The sequence below is a fragment of the Lotus japonicus genome, chromosome 2, assembly GCF_012489685.1.
Source record: "Lotus japonicus ecotype B-129 chromosome 2, LjGifu_v1.2".
NCBI lineage: Eukaryota > Viridiplantae > Streptophyta > Magnoliopsida > Fabales > Fabaceae > Lotus > Lotus japonicus.
In genome coordinates this window covers 73,873,548-73,890,435 of record NC_080042.1, presented here as the reverse complement: position 1 = coordinate 73,890,435, position 16,888 = coordinate 73,873,548, and the positions used below count along the sequence as shown (strand labels likewise).

At 38.7% G+C, this 16,888-nt stretch overlaps 1 protein-coding gene across 1 annotated transcript; it reads right to left on the bottom strand.

Annotated features, from left to right (window-relative positions):
- Positions 1-563: 563 nt before the first annotated feature.
- On the bottom strand, positions 564-11,432 carry LOC130737019 (putative WEB family protein At1g65010, chloroplastic). The gene is made up of 3 exons (XM_057588790.1): positions 10,532-11,432; positions 762-1,667; positions 564-592 (listed from the first exon to the last, which is right to left on the bottom strand). Exons 1-3 carry the CDS (start codon positions 11,430-11,432, stop codon positions 564-566), a joined length of 1,836 nt encoding a protein of 611 aa, XP_057444773.1.
- Positions 11,433-16,888: the final 5,456 nt, after the last annotated feature.

Here is a 16,888-nt window from a genome sequence, read left to right as displayed (position 1 = left end):
CAAATATTTTGACTTTGATTTCCATGAGTAACTATGTCAAAAATGAAAAATTTGACTAAGTTATGTACACAAAGGCCTTATGATTCCAAAGTATTTGATTAAGTTTAGACCCTAAAACATTTAAAGAGATTCACTCAAGAGTATTTTACTATGTACAGTAAAATGAGAGGGTAACGTACTCAACTAAATGACGAGGGCGGACTGATTTGGTGAAAGGTTAGTAAATGTCATTTGTGTTAAGTTATATGTTTAAATTATGTGATGACTTGAATATCTAAGTGAAGTTACGCTTATATTTTTAAGTTGTATGATAACCTAGATGACTAAGTTATGATATGTTTAGTTATAGAATTAGTTATTGCGATAGTTGTTTGGGGTGAATTAGGGATAATGTTGTTACAGAAATTATGAAATTTTAGGTTTTGGGCAAAGAAATTATGACATATGTAGTTTTTTAGGCGAAACAAGTAAAAGGTGAAGTACACATATAAATGCTGAAAGGAAATTCATTGCGTTAAGGGAAAAGTTCAGTACATAAAAGCGAAGAAATAAAGGGACGAAAATTAAAGAGACCGGAGGTCTTTTACATAGTCTGATAAAAGGAAAAGGAAATAAGACTTGTCATTAATGGTTTTCTCCCTCCCCTTCTTTGGTGTTGACATTTTCTTCTTCATTCTTGTCTTCTTTTTCTTCTTCTTCTTCTTCCTCTTCTCCTTCCTCATCCGCGTTATCTGGGCTGATCAGTTTTCCGTCTACGATACGTGCATAAGGGTTTGAACCCTCCAAGTTGATAGCCAGGTCAAGATTGAGAAAAACGATTTGACCTTTCGCCTTGGCGAAACCAGCTTCAAATTGCTCTAAGATAGAACATTTTAGTTCGGCTACCTCAGTTTTCAAGTTGGAATTTTCTTCTAAAACTTGGTTGTGGACAGTAGTCAGTTGGGTAAGGTCAGCCCTTGTCTTCTCATTTTCTCCAGTCAATGTTTGAATGGAAGTGTTGTTTTCCTCAATAGTTTTCTTCAAGTTTTCAACCTCTGAAGCCAGATCCGCGGCTTTCTTGTCAGTAGCCTTTTTGGATTTTTCCAAAAGCTTCAATGTGGCTCTCATTTTCTCAACTTCTTTTTCTTTTCCTTCGATGAGCTTGGCGCTTGAAAGGCCATCAAATCCAGCAGATTCAAGATCAATCATCTTAGAAATTGCAGCAATTTCCAAACCTTTCGTCATCATGGCTTGACAAGCCTCCCTCAATCCGATCTTCCTCATTTTTTCACGGTCCGCCTCAAAGACCAAATTTGTTTCCACCAAAGAGTTGAAATCAATCTTCGAATCCCATAGTGAGGTCACTTCGTTGGAAGTTAACTCTTCAAATTCCTTTAACAGATTCTTCCAGCAGGGGGGCGGAGCGCTTGATGAACAGCCTTTGTTCATATCGATAGCAGCACTTTTGTTCATAAATTGATCCAGAGAGGTTTGATTGGGAGTCTTGTTTTTGGCCGAGGCAGCTTCGTCATTCTTCTTCTTTTTCTTGGCGAGGCGGTCAGTTTCAGTGCCGGAATGACTGGTGTTTTGTTCAGCGATGGATTTCGCCGGATTTCTTTTCTCGCGAGCAGCTTGTTGCTCACGGCGGAAACGGAGGATGTCATCCTCTGATAGGCGAGCCATTCTTGCTGTATTAAATAAAAAGAAACAGTGTTAAGGAAAAAGAGAAGTTTATAGGAATATCAGAAGAAGAATGTAAATTAGGATGCCTTACCAATGTATGCACCCACATCATTTTTAGAAAGGGCTTCCATAAAGTCTGTAAGGTTTAATCCTAAGCCAGATAGAAATTGGCATTCTACACGCTCTTCTGGAGTCAGGGCGTCATCAGAAATCTTGATGATGACTTCGTACCGGTTCGTCCAGTAGAATGGGAACCGGGGACTTCCATCATCATAATAAAAGATGTCTTTGCAGGGTTCAGATTCGCGAAGTTTAAAAAATTTTGCTTTGAAGTGTTTATAGTGGCTTTTGAAAAGGGTGAACAGTCCTAGACCCCTGGCGGTAGCGAGCGAAATGTACTCCCCTCTAACGTTTCGCCCACAAGTTTCAAAGAAGTAGAAAAATTTATTGCTAGTGGGTTGGATTTGTAAAGTGTGGCACAAGACCTCAAAGGCTTTTATGTAAGCCCAAGCATTACCGTGAAGCTGGGTAGGGGCTACGTTCAGGAGAGTCAGGATAGAGCAGGTAAAATCTGAGAAGGGTAGGGTATATTTCAGATCAGAAAACAGGTTTTCAAAGAGAAAAGTGAAGTTTCGCCCTTGTTCATCTTTTTTCCCGAAACAACATGGTTCGTCAGGGGCACAGGGTAATATATCTAAGTGGGCATCTAGTCCGTCTTTTCTAAAATTATACTTGGTGATTAAATTTATAACAGCCTTGGGAGTGTTAATTTTAGAGAATTGTTTTTTGATTTTACTAGAGACCCATAGAGAATCTGCAGAAGTGGGAGCACTAGGAGTAGAGATTTCTTTACGGGTACGTTTAGTAGTCATTTTTCTGATCCTGAAAATGAAATTTTAGAAGTATGAGATGAGATGGAGAAGGAATTTAGGAGTGAATTCTGGGTTATTCAAACTGGAGACTTCTGGGTAAAAAATAAAAGATAAAAATAGGTTTTATGCATAATGTTGAAAAGTAGAAGTAAGATGCAGAAATTTCAGACAAGAAAAGAGGAAAGAGAGTTACCTGGAAAAATGGGGCTTTAGCAAGTTCTGGATTAGGAAGTTCTAGGATGTAGCGAGAGAGTGCCAAGGTTGAGGAAGCAGTGAAGATTAAAAGAATTTTTGTTCTGGTATATGGTGAGGGTAGAAAGCACAAGTAAGGGTAAAGTAAAAATGGAAGACTTTATATAGAAAGGGGGATGAAGGTGAAAGGGTGATTTAAAGGAGGAATGGTCGCGTGTTTTCACACGCGCATTTAAAGCGCATGGTTTGACGATTGGACGGAGGTGACGTTTCAGTCTGAAAAGTTTTGAATGAGAAAGAAGATGACTGTTGAGGATTTTGAATTTCAAAGGGCATATTGGTCCGGAAGAGGGGATATGTGAGAGAGTGTAGTTAATTTCCATGATTTAAAGAGGGCATATTGGTACGAAAACTTTAGGAAAGGGTGTGAGTTTTCATGTGTGGATTCTGTTTGTGATTTATGATATCAATTACGTTTATTTCTTTCTTAATGATTGTGTTAATAGAGCAGTGCTAAAACGTAGCTCCAAGTTCCTAGATATATGCAAAATATTTGGTGGATATATTTATGACAGGGAAAGTAATGATGATCTTGGAAATTTTATATGATAAGTGCAAGTGAAACGACAGCTGGGTTCAGTGCATCAAAAGAGACAAGGGAAAAGTCAAATTAATTTGGTCATTATTTATTTTGTCTGAGAAATTCAGTTTGTTCGCCCATTTTACCTTGCGTCTTGTTTATGTGATAATCAACATAACAGTTGTGGGCTTCATAAAGACACTCTCGCCTTATTTTAAGCCTCAGTGTCTTGTGGGCTTGTGGTCTGATATGGACGAACCTAGTCGGAATGTAATTGGGCTAATCAATATTCTGTACTTAATGGGTCGGGTCACCCATGGTCCTTCCGGATCAAAACCCCACTATAAATAAAGAAGGACCGCCCAAGCGGCAGGGATCCTATCATTTCACACATTTTCATTTACTTTGTTTACTTCGCTTGCTCTCAAACTGGTTAGCCTTTAGTCTGTGGTTCTATACCGGAACAGATGGAAATATTGAAAAATGGTAAAAGGGATTGGTCTGGTATAGGCCGGATCAATGTATTAAATAATTGGGCTGAACAAATTATGTATCAAATGGGCCGGGTAACCCATGATCCAACCGGATCAAAACCCAAGCTATAAATAAAAGAGGACCGCCCAAGCGGAGGATCCTATCATTTCACGCATTTTTACTCACTTTGTTAATTTTCGCTTGCGCTCTAAATTGGTTAGCCTTGGTCTGTGGTTCTATACCGGAACATTGGCGCCCACCGTGGGGCCGAAGGATATTTTCCTAGGCTTCGCTTTTTCACTACGATGGTGACTCGATCCCGGGCGAACGGAGAGAGGAATCATGTTCAGCAAAATGATGTTCCTCCTGATGCTCTTCAGCGGATCATGGACGATCTCAATGAACTTCGTCAACATAATCAGCAGTTACAAAATCAACTTACTGATCTCAATCAGACTCAGGGTTTACGAGAGGGCGATCGAAGAATGGCTGAGACGGTGGTGGACTTTCAACCTTTCACAGAGGAAATAGCGAATACCGCCGTCCCAGACAATTTGAAGACGTTAAAGCTTGATTCTTACTATGGTGATTCAGACCCAAAGGACCATTTGGTGTATTTCAACACAAAAATGGTCATTGTTGGCGCATCGGACGCGTTGAAGTGCAAAATGTTACCATCAACTTTTAAGAAGTCGGCGATGATTTGGTTCACGACTCTACCGTCAAGGTCAATTGTCAATTTCACGGAATTATCTACAAAATTCTTGTCTCAGTTTTCTACCAGTCGTGCACAAAAAGTAACTCCGGCGACATTATTCAATGTTCGTCAAGGGCCAAATGAGACTTTGCAGTCTTACATGGGGCGATTCAATCAATTATCTGTTCATTTAGAGGATAAAATGTCGGAAATTTGCATTGCAGCTTTTGAATTGGGCTTGAAGTCGGGTGGTTTGAACAGTAATTTGAGTAGAAAACCTGTGGAGACAATGGCGCATTTACGCGAAAGGGTACAAGGATACATCAGAGAGGAGCAGAGCGATCAGATCAAGAACAACCGCCAGAATACAGCGGTTACAGGGCAGAAGCAGCAGTTTGAGGCGAAGAGGGGAACAGTTGCAGATCAATATTCGAAGGGATGGACCGAACGTGGCAACGCAGGGTATAACAATCGCAACCGTTATGACGGTCGTTTTGATAACCGTTCTAATTTTAAAAATCGTGCTCAGCCGTATGGGATGCGTGGGCCAGGACATTCAATGACGTGGACCCGGAATCAAAATGATCGTGCAGTGCCGTTGGCGGTTAATTTGACTGAAGCTTTACACACGTGTTTGGAGGCGAACGTCGTCCGTTTTCCGCGGCAGCCAAAGCCGTCAACGGGTTACGTGGATAAGAAGAAGTGGTGTGAATATCATAGGATCTCGGGACATAATACTGATGATTGTTTTACTTTGAAGAAGGAGATCGATAAATTGATAAAGGCTGGGTATATGAAACAGCTTGAAGGGCGAAGCAATTCAGATGAAGCAGGAACTTCAGCAAGACGAACCGAAGATGGAAAATAGATTGAGAGTGAAGGACAAAACATACAATCTGAAGGGAAAGCGAAGGGGCGGATTCACTCCATTTTTAGTGGATTTCGCGGTGGAGGAATTACTAACTCAGCTCGTAAGAGGTACGTCCACTCCATTAATGTTGTTTATTCTAACGATTGGGGAAGTTGGGCAACCAATCAACCCGATATAACTTTTACTGTGCGAGATTTTGAGGGGATCCAACCTAATGAAGACGATCCAATTGTTGTAATGCTGAGAATTGTTGATTACGAAATTGAGAGGGTACTTATGGATCAAGGAAGCTCGGCGGACTTGATTTATGGTGATGCTTTTGAAAAGTTGGGGCTAAATGAATCTGATTTGTTGCCTTATGATGGTTCTTTGGTGGGTTTTTCTGGAGAAAGAGTATTTGTTCGCGGGTATGTGGAATTGAAGACTGTCTTTGGAGAAGGGAAGAATGCAGAAACATTTGCTATTAAGTTTTTGGTAGTAAAATGTACTTCGCCGTACAATGTACTCATTGGGAGACCATCACTAAACAGATTGGGAGCGATCATTTCTACAAGACACTTAACAACGAAGTATCCATTGAGCAAAGGAGGAGTTGGAGTTTTAAAGGCTGACCAAATGGTTGCTCGGAAGTGTTATTCAGAAAGTTTCAAGCAGTATGGGCACATGGGAAAGAAGGCAGTGAAAGAGGGGCATCGAGTCTATGAGGTGGATTTAGAACAGTCGGATATTATTTTGGATCCTCGAGAAGGATTCAATGAGCACAAGATGAAATCAGAAGAGGGAACTAAAGCGATCCAAATTGGTGAGCGAAACTTGAAAGTTGGTGTCAATTTAACTGCAAGTCAGGAAAACAGGTTAGTAAAGTTGTTATCTGAGAATATGGATTTGTTTGCATGGAGTGCAAGGGATCTACCAGGAATCGATCCGGAATTTATATGTCACAAATTGGCTTTAAATCCCGGGGCGAAACCTATTGTTCAGTTTAAAAGAAAGATGGGCGAAGAAAATGCAAAGGCAGTAAAGGTGGAAACAAATAAGTTACTGGAAGCTGGATTCATTAGGGAGGTTAAGTATCCAACTTGGTTGGCGAATTTGTAATGGTGAAGAAGGCTAATGGCAAGTGGCGAATGTGTACGGACTATACAGATTTGAACAAGCATTGTCCTAAGGATTCTTATCCTTTACCGAATATTGATAAGCTTGTTGATAGAGCATCAGGGTTCGGAATGCTTAGCCTCATGGATGCATATTCAGGGTATCATCAGATAAGAATGTACCAGCCCGATGAAGAGAAGACAGCTTTTATGACAAATCAGGCGAACTATTGTTATCAGACTATGCCATTTGGGCTGAAGAATGCGGGAGCAACATATCAAAGGCTGATGGATAAGGAGTTTGATAAACAGGTGGGGCGGAACATGGAGATTTATGTAGATGACATGGTGGTCAAGTCAGAGGAAATGATGGCACACTGTTCTGATCTTGAAGAGGCGTTTGGCGAGCTAAGAAAACATAACATGAGACTTAATCCAGAAAAGTGTTCGTTTGGAATTCAAAGTGGAAAGTTTTTGGGTTTCATGATCACAAGGAGAGGAATTGAGGCGAATCCTGATAAGTGTAAGGCGATACTGGATATGCAGAGTCCAACCTCAGTTAAAGATGTGCAGAAATTAACGGGAAGGATAGCGGCTTTATCTAGGTTTCTTCCGTGTTCTGGGGAAAAATCAGCACCATTCTTTCAATGCTTAAGGAAGAACAAAACTTTTCAGTGGTCTGAGGAATGTGAGAGGGCGTTTCAAAGTTTGAAAGATCATTTATCCAGGCCACCAATTTTAGCCAAACCAATTCCAGGTATTTCATTGTCAATGTTTATTTCCATATCTGATAATGCAGTTAGTTCAGTCTTGTTGCAAGAAAACAAAGATGATATGAGGATCATATATTTTGTGAGTCATGCTCTTCAAGGAGCCGAAGTTAGATACCAGAAAATTGAAAAAGCTGCATTAGCTTTAATTATATCCGCCAGGAAATTAAGACCTTATTTTCAAGGCTTTCCAATTGTGGTAAAAACTGATTTGCCACTTCGCCAAGTTTTGCAAAAGCCTGATCTGGCTGGAAGAATGGTTTCCTGGGCTGTTGAGTTGTCAGAATTTGAAATCACTTTTGATAGGAAAGGTCTGGTTAAAGCACAGGTATCGGTGGATTTTGTCAATGAAATGTCTTCGAATGAGAAAACTATGGAAGTTGGCGAATGGAGTTTGTCTGTAGATGGTTCATCTAATGTCAAGGGAAGTGGAGCCGGAATAATCTTAGAAGGACCAGGAGGCGTGACAGTTGAGCAGTCACTCAAGTTTGACTTCAAAGCAAGCAATAATCAGGCAGAGTATGAAGCTATAATTGCAGGTTTGAAATTGGCGATTGAGATGGGGGTTAAGAGCATAATGATTAAAACAGACTCTCAAATAGTTTCCAGGCAAATTCAGGGTGAATATCAGGCGAGGGATGCACAGCTGGCTAAGTATTTATTGAAGGCTCAGGGATTGATAAAGCAGATAGGCGAGGTGCAGGTCAATTATGTTCCGCGGGAGGAAAATACAAGGGCGGATATTCTGTCAAAGTTAGCAAGCACCAAGAAGCCGGGAAACAATAAGTCAGTCATCCAGGAAGTTTTGAGCAGCCCGAGTATTGAAGAGGATGAGACAATGATGGTGTTAACTTTATCAGATTCAGATTGGATGGGGCGTATCAAAAAGTGTTTGGAGGCAGAGGGTTCAGATGTGTTGACATTTTCTAAGGATCAAATTCGCGAGGCAAGTCGTTACACATTGTTGGGAGATCAATTGTACAGAAGAGGGATTGGAGTGCCTTTATTGAGATGTGTTTCTAAAGATGAGGCGGAAAGAATCATGTTTGAGGTTCATGAAGGTGTGTGTGCAAGTCATGTGGGGGGCAGATCTTTGGCGGCGAAAGTGCTCAGAGCAAGGTTCTATTAGCCAACTTTACGAGGGGACTGTATGGAATATGTGAAGAAGTGTGATAAATGTCAAATTTATGCAGATTTACATAAGGCGCCGCCTGAAACTCTTAGCTCAATGAGTTCATCGTGGCCATTTGCAATGTGGGGAGGGGATATTCTGGGACCGTTCACTCCAGCAGGTTCTCAGATCAGATTTATTTTGGTTGCAGTAGACTATTTTACTAAGTGGATTGAGGCGGAATCAATGGCGAAAATAACAGCAGAAAAAGTTAAAAAGTTTTATTGGAGAAAATTGGTTTGCAGATTTGGCGTTCCAGCAACTATCGTCTCAGACAATGGAACACAGTTCACTAGCAGGAGTGTGAAGGATTTTTGTGCAGAAATGGGAATTGAGATGCGCTTCGCCTCAGTTGAGCATCCTCAGACAAATGGTCAGGTAGAGTCAGCAAATAAAGTCATTCTTAATGGAATTAGAAAGCGTCTAGGTGAAGCTAAAGGATTGTGGGCAGAAGAGTTAATCACGGTCATTTGGGCGTACAATACTACTCCTCAATCAACTACTGGTGAATCGCCTTTCAAGTTGACTTACAGGGTAGATGCTATGATCCCAGCAGAATTGCAAGATGTAACTTTCAGGGTGGCAACTTATAATGAAGAGCAGAACGACTTGAATAGATTGGTTGATCTCAATTTAGCAGAGGAAACGCAAGCATAAGTTCGTTTGAGGCAAGCAATGGTAAAACAGAGGTCGGAAAGGCGATACAATTCTAGAGTGGTTCCGAGGCAAATGAAAGTTGGAGATTTGGTTCTGCGTAGGAAGGCGAAGGGGCCTGATGATTCGAAGTTATCACCTAATTGGGAAGGGCCTTACAGGATTCTGCGAGAGCTTGGTCAGGGGGCGTATCATTTGGAGGAGTTATCGGGGCGAAGGATCCCAAGGGCTTGGAATGCACAGCATCTCCGTTACTATTACAGTTGAAGTGCAGGGTGATTCGTTCAGTTTGTTTTATGTTGTTCAGTTTGGTTCGGTGTATGTTTCTCCAAGATCATGTTTCGTTGTTTCAGTTTGTGTGTGTTGAAGTCTATGTTTGTTGGTTGTATCGTTTAAGACTATGTTTGTTGTGTAAGACTAAATTTGATGCACTCTTTTCTCTACCCCAGGCGGGAGAGTTTTTAACGAGGCATCAATTATTAATGAATAACAGGTATGCACTCTTTTCTCTATCCCAGGCGGGAGAGTTTTTAACGAGGCATAACCTTTTTTAAAATGATCAAGGGTGTATCATTTTACTTATTTCTTTTACCCATAGCGGAAACTTATCAACTAAGGTCTATCAATTGGGCGACGTCAGACAATTGAGAAAAAATTAAGTCTCTTAAAACAAGAGCATTCGACCACGAATTCATAAGCACAGTCTTAAATTGGATTTAAGCTTGTCCAAACTAAGCACAAGTCTCCACGCGAGCATACTAATGAAATCAAATATTTTGACTTTGATTTCCATGAATAATAACTATGTCGAAAATGAAAATTTGACTAAGTTATGTACACAAAGGCCTTATGATTCCAAAGTATTTGATTAAGTTTAAATTTTACAACATTTAAAGAGATTCACTCAAGAGTATTTTACTGTGTACGATAAATGTGTGGGTAAAGTACTCAACTAAATGATGAAGGCGGACTGACTTTGGTGAAAGGTTAGTAAATGTTATTTATGTTAAGTTATATTTTGAAGTTATATGATAACTTGAATAATTCAGTAAAGTTATGTTCAGTTATAGAATTAGTGATTGTGATAGTTGTTTGGGGGAACAAAGGATAATGTTATTACCGGAGTCATGAAGTTTTAGGTTTTTGGCGACACAATTATAACATGTTTGGGTTTTTAGGCGAAACAATTAGAATGTGTGGCATTCATGTAATGTTGAAGGGAAATTCATTACGATAAGGGAAAAGTTCAGTACATGAAAGCAAAGAAAACAAATAGACAAAGATTTTAAGAGACCGGAGGTCTTTTACATAATTTGCTAAAAAGGAAAAGGGAACAAGACTTGTCACTAATGGTTTTCTCCTTCTCCTTCTTTGGTGTTGACATTATCTTCTTCATTCTTGTCTTCTTCTTCTTCTCTTCTTCTTCTTCTTCTTCTTCCTCTTCTCCTTTCCCATCCGCGTTATCCGGGCTGATAAGTTTTCCATCCACGATACGAGCATAAGGGTTTGAGCCCTCCAAGTTGATCGCCAGGTCAGGATTGAGAAAGGAGATTTGGCTTAGTGCTTTGGCGAAGCCAGCCTCAAATTGATCCAAAACAGAACATTGCAATTCAGCAATTTCTGTTTTCATTTTAGAATTCTCGTCCAGAGTTTGGTTGTGAACAGTAGTAATCTGGGCGAGGTCAGCTTTCACCTTGTCATTTTCCTCAGTCAGTGTCTGAACAGAAGCTTTGTGGTCTTCAGCAGTCTTCTTCGCATTCTCAAACTCTACAGCCAAATCAGCAGCTTTTTTCTCATTGGCTTTGTTGGATTTATCTAACAACTTCAACATTGCTTTCAACTTCCCAATTTCTTTTTCTTTTTCTTCAACAAGTTTGGCATTGGCGAGGCCATCGAATCCGTTAGATTCTAAGTCAATCATCTTGGCGACTGCAGCGATCTCTAAACCTTTGGTCATCATAGCTTGGCAGGCCTCTTTTAAACCCATCTTCCTCATCTTCTCACGATCAGCCTCAAAAACCAAGTTCGTTTCCACCAAAGAGTTGAAATCTATCTTTGAATCCCAAAGTGAAGTTACTTCATTGGAGGTCAGTTCTTCAAATTCCTTCAACAAGTTTTTCCAGCAAACAGGCTGAGCGCTTGAGGAGCAGCCTTTATTCGCCCCTGGCGAATCATTTCTGTTCATGAATTGTTCCAAAGAAGTCTGGTTCGAAGCTTTATTCTTCTGAGAGGCAGGTTCTTCATTCTTTTTCTTTTTCTTAGTGGGGCGACCAACTTCAGTGCCAGAATGGCTGGTGTCTTGGTCGGCAACAGACTTTGAGGGATTCCTTTTTTCACGGGCGGCCTGTTGTTCGCGGCGAAAGTGGAGGAGGTCTTCTTCAGTAAGTCGAGCCATTTTCCCTGCAATAAGATAGTGGTGTTAGAATATAAGAAGATTTTTATATAAAGAGGAAAGGTAAAATGCATAATGAGATGCCTTACCAATGTATTTACCCACTTCATTCTTAGAAAGAGCGGCCATAAAATCTGCAAGGTTCAATCCTAAGCCAGATAAAAGTTGGCAATCTACTAATTCTTCTTTAGTCAAGGCATCCTCGAGAATTTTGATGATGCCTTCATATTGGTTCGTCCAGTAGAACGGAAATCGGGGACTCCCGTCATCAAAGTAAAAAATATCTTTACAAGGTTCTGATTCACGGAGTTTGAAAAATTTTCCTTTGAAGTGTTTATAGTGGCTTTTGAATAAAGTGAATAGCCCTAGACCCCTAGCAGTGGCAAGCGAAACATATTCACCTCTAACGTTTCGCCCGCATGTTTCAAAAAAGTAGAAAAACTTATTACTGGTGGGTTCGATTTTTAGAGTTAGGCATAAAATTTCAAAGGCTTTTAAATACGCCCAAGCATTGCCATGAAGTTGGGTAGGAGCTACATTCAGAAGGGTTAAAACGGAACAAGTGAAATCAGAGAAAGGCAGAGTGTACTTCAAATCGGAAAATAAGTTTTCAAAGAGATAGGTGAAGTTTCGCCCCTGATTATCTGGCCCCCCAAAACAACACGGCTCATCAGGGACGCAGGGAATTATGTCCAAATGCGCATCTAGGCCATCTTTCCTAAAGTTGTATTTAGTGACTAAATCTATAATAGCTTTTGGAGTACAGTATTTAGAGAATTGTTTTTTGATTTTACTAGCCACCCATAGGGAATCGGCGATAGGTGGGACATTAGGAGTAGAAGCCTCTTTACGGGTGCGTTTAGAAACCATTTTCAAAGTGTCCTGAAAGTGAAAGGTTTAGAAGTAAGATGAAGATGGAATAGAGTATAAGTTTTTAGTTTACAATGCAAGGTTTATGCAGTGTTTCTGGGTAGAGAGAGAGTCATGGATGTTAAAGATAGGAACTTTTATACGCAAGTTCATGTGAAAGTATGAAATAAAGAAGAAAAGAGAAGAAGATTGTTACCTGAGAGAAAGTTTGGAACTTTAAAGACTGCTGGGATGGTTGATGAGTGAATGCAGGAAATAGGAAAGCGGGTTTGGCAGAGAAGAAGCAGGGTGTGGGTTTTTGTTTATGAAAAGAATATGGGTAGTAAGGAATTGTAGGTAAGTGATGAGAGGGGTAGAAAAGGGGGCTTTATATAGAGAAGGAAGGAGGGGTGAAAGGGTGAGATGAAAAGGTACATTAATTACAGATGAGTGGACGCGTGCTTACATATGGATATTCAAGAGTCAGGTTTGATGTTCATATTAAAAGAGGACACGTCGATCAGGGATTTGAATTTAAACGGACGTGATTCATTGTAAAGTCAAGTGGAAAGGACATTTTAGTCCGGCAGTCATGACGTTTTAGGAGTCACTGGAACGGCACAACCTTTTGTGTTTGAATTTATTTTATGTGCTTTTAATCGTATTTATTTTCATGATGGTAATTATGTCAGTGGGATTTAAAGACGCGGTAATGCTGCGGCTCAAGTTCCAAAATATTTGTGGATATCTGTTGATGTAATTGTAGCAGGAAAAGCAATGATGATTCTTACCACAGTGAGGGCGTAGCAGGTAATAGGCTCAGAGATTTGACAGGTTAGGTTGAACACGCAAGAAAAGAAGAAGAGGAAAGAGCTGGTCTGACGTGGTTATTATTATTTACTTTTATTCAAATGAACATATGTTATGATTTATACGCCCATTTTAATTGCATCATGAGGGCTTTAATGGTTGAGGGCTTATTAAAGACACATTCGCCTTATACTAAGCCCAAGTGTCTTGAGGGCTTGTGGTCTGGTATAGGGCGGATCAATGTATTAAATAATTGGGCTGAACAAATTATGTATCAAATGGGCCGGGTAACCCATGATCCAACCGGATCAAAACCCAAGCTATAAATAAAAGAGGACCGCCCAAGCGGAGGATCCTATCATTTCACGCATTTTTACTCACTTTGTTAATTTTCGCTTGCTCTCTAAATTGGTTAGCCTTGGTCTGTGGTTCTATACCGGAACAGGGATCGAAGTGTAAGATCCTGCTAAAAAATATATTTAGTGTATATTGAAAATTACACTAAATATGAAAATAACTTGATTTATGCAAAGGTCGATGAGGAAGAAGTCCAAGAGTGGACTCAAGCAAGTCTCTTTTGAGGTCGAAAATTAAAAACTCATAATTTTCAAAACTTATTTGGTCTTTGTAATGGATCGAGATCAGACACTTTTTTTTTTTTTTTGACAAGCCAAAGAAAAGATGCATTAAAACAGCACAAGGTATGCAAGAAGAAAGTTTACATTGTTCATGACCCCCATGTTCTAATAGCATTAAGAACCACAGGCAGCCAAGGAAAAAACGAAAATCATAACAGACATAGCAGAAGGTTTCCAAAATAAAGGAGCAGTGAGCTATACTAATAGCTCATCACTATACAATAACACCAGCCCATTTGTAAGACATCCCTTAAGGCCAAGGAAGATATAATTAATGTAAACCTTAGCTCCCCATCATACAGATCAGAGGTTCCTTGTCCCACTCATTAAAATCAAAATTACCTTTTATAAAAACTTAGTTACTTATATTTTTTATTATTCGATGTGAAACTTTAATTTGAAGTATATTAGCAAAAGAGAGCTTACAATTGAAGCATTTATACATGTAGAACGACAATTAGGGACCAAAGAAAAATCAACACTGCACGTCCATGCTCCATGGGATATGTAGATGTCAACCTCTGGAAGTTGAAACTTAAAATGATAAGACTCAGCACAAGGAATTGCTTGGATAAGTACTGTAAGTATTTTCTGCTCTTTAGGAAGAGTTGGGGTGAGGGCACCAAATATACATGTAGAATTGGGGCTCAAAAGCTAACTGAGTGTACTTATCAATCAATGGTGTTATATAATTAATTTATTTTTTACCAACTAAGGACGATTACGATATCCCCACGCGGGGGTAACATGCACAAACCATTTTTTTCACAAGAAAAGTTAGTCCCACAATCTTGAAGTTGATCCTCAATATGGTCAAGCATTCACCAGATCACATGGGGTTTTGGCAACATTATAAGGTTACCTAATGTAGGTTGATAGCAAGGGAGTGAAAGAACGATCGACTTTAAAAGCATGAGTTAGAATTGAAATTGATATGTGTGAATGCAGTGACGGATCCAGAAATTTTATGTAGTGGGGGCAATATATATATAGAAATGCGTAATAAAAAAATTAATATATACTATTAGAAGTGAGGACATTATTTACCAAATGAGACACGAGTGAAAACAGTTTTTACCAAAGGGGCCACCAAAAACCTCATATTTTTACTACTCAAATGAGGGCATTTAACAATATGAGACACAAGTGAGGGCATTTAATAATGTGGGACATAAGTGACGGCAATTTTTATCAAATAAATCATAAAAAATCACATACTTTTACTACTCAATTTTTTTTCTAATGTATTTTTTCATATTCAAGTGAGGGCACTTGCCCTCATACTTCTCTACTTGGATCCGTCGCTGAGTGAATGGTTAAATTAGTTTTTATAAGTGTTGAAGACTTAAAAGTTCCACAATCAGAAACCACATAAAATATTTCCTTCTTCTAAATTTTTTTTTGTCAACACCCAACATTTTGAAAACCAATTCAATCATTAACTTAATTGAATTGAAAGAGATAAGAGCAAAGACAAAAGCACTCTCCCAAGTATCAAACAAACACAAATGGGGACCTTCAACACATGGGGTGAGGGGTGCTTCATGTTGTGCAGTGTGGAGCCAACCACCATAAAGCTAAGAATCTTTTTGCAAACACACTTGGATCGGGAGAGGGCTCGATCCTTACATTTTTATATGTATATACATAGTCCAAAAAGTAAAGGATTGCTACTTTTCAATCTTGCTTGTAATTATCACCCTGCCATTAATCATTTAGTACACTTCATTCAAGATTGAAATGAGATAGAATTAGAATGTATGTTCTAGAATTCGTGAATCCAAGCTTGCAGCCTTGCACTATATATGGTTGCAATTGGTAAGGAATATTAATGTTATGTGCAATGGCGGCGAAATTAAAGGGGCTGATCGATATGGGTTATGACTCCAAAATTTTTAATTTCTTCATTATACGTATGCGATTGTATATAGGTTTCTCTATTTTTAGTCTGTTGCTAATCTTTTTTTATAGATTTTTTCAAATTTTATTTTGGTTTTCAAAAATAATATTCTAACCCCCTAATTATATGAGAGCAGATTGGCCAAATGAAAAGGTCAGAAACTAAAGTTGTAAGGAAGGAACGGGAAAAAGTGCAATAGTTTAATCCATTGTAAACTGATTTAATAATAACTAATGAAAAACTTTTGTAGAACATTTACATACTACTTTATTGAAAAAAAATCTCTTTGGTTTACAAATTTGATTCGAAATGATCATGTAACTCCATTCTTTGGTTGGGTTTGGTTAATTTGCCTGATATCAGACCCAGAAACTAAGATATGGGAATTGGACCAAATTGATTGGTAGTTGAGCCACTATTCATCTAGGCACACATTTTTTTATTGTATTGTTTGTTCTTATGGAGGATTGCATTCACAATTGTGGTGGCCCGAAAGTACAGCTAAAATGAGGTTGAGGGCTATATATAATATAGTTATAAATCTTTTCTCGGATCCTATTTCTTTCATGTTAGAATTTTATACATTTATATTAATATTTGGGAAATCTAACAGTATTCAAAAGCTATTTTAAGATGTGGTGATTGTTGCTCCATATATAAGCGTTATTTTAGTTATATCTTTAGTTAATTTAAGACTTCTGAATAATATGCATGATTAAATCTTTTTTATACCGCATTAATGATGATTGATTATGAATTTAATGTGTATGCAAGTTTAATATAAATTTTCTCTACAATAATTCAATGATTGATCACTAACACCGTATCATAAAATAAAATTTTAATTTAACTAAAATAAGAAAATGTAACTGTTTTAAATATGTGACAATAGATTGAATACTAGCCTCAAATGATACAGTATTCATGCATATACTGCAATCAGTTTTCCTTTAAAAGATTTCCATGGTACTATTCAAGTGTTTTTGGATGAATAATTGTCCTCATCTGATTAAAAAAGATGTGAATCTTTTGACATGAAAATAAAAGAACAAATTAAGTGGTTACTGTTGAATCTTGGATGGAGAGGAAGGAAAAGATAATAGATTGTATATAGATTGAAATGAAAGGGAAAACTTTGCAGCAAAATAATAGCTGGGGTACGTTCTCTATCCACAATTCCAGTCAACATCGCCATAGTGCCAATGGACCAGTGCACACGTGAAACACTTCATCCCATTCTGCCACTACCAAACATTATACTT

What these genes read in the sequence shown, in the direction of transcription:
- LOC130737019 (XM_057588790.1), bottom strand. Translation starts at nt 11,432, where the DNA reads ATGGCTCGACTTACTGAAGAAGACCTCCTCCACTTTCGCCGCGAACAA. An exon ending in GGGCTCAAACCCTTATGCTC is followed by an intron (nt 1,668 to 10,531) that starts GTATCGTGGATG and finishes TATTTAATACAG; the next exon opens with CAAGAATGGCTCGCCTATCA. An exon ending in GGGTTCAAACCCTTATGCAC is followed by an intron (nt 593 to 761) that starts GTATCGTAGACG and finishes TCCTTTTATCAG; the next exon opens with ACTATGTAAAAGACCTCCGG.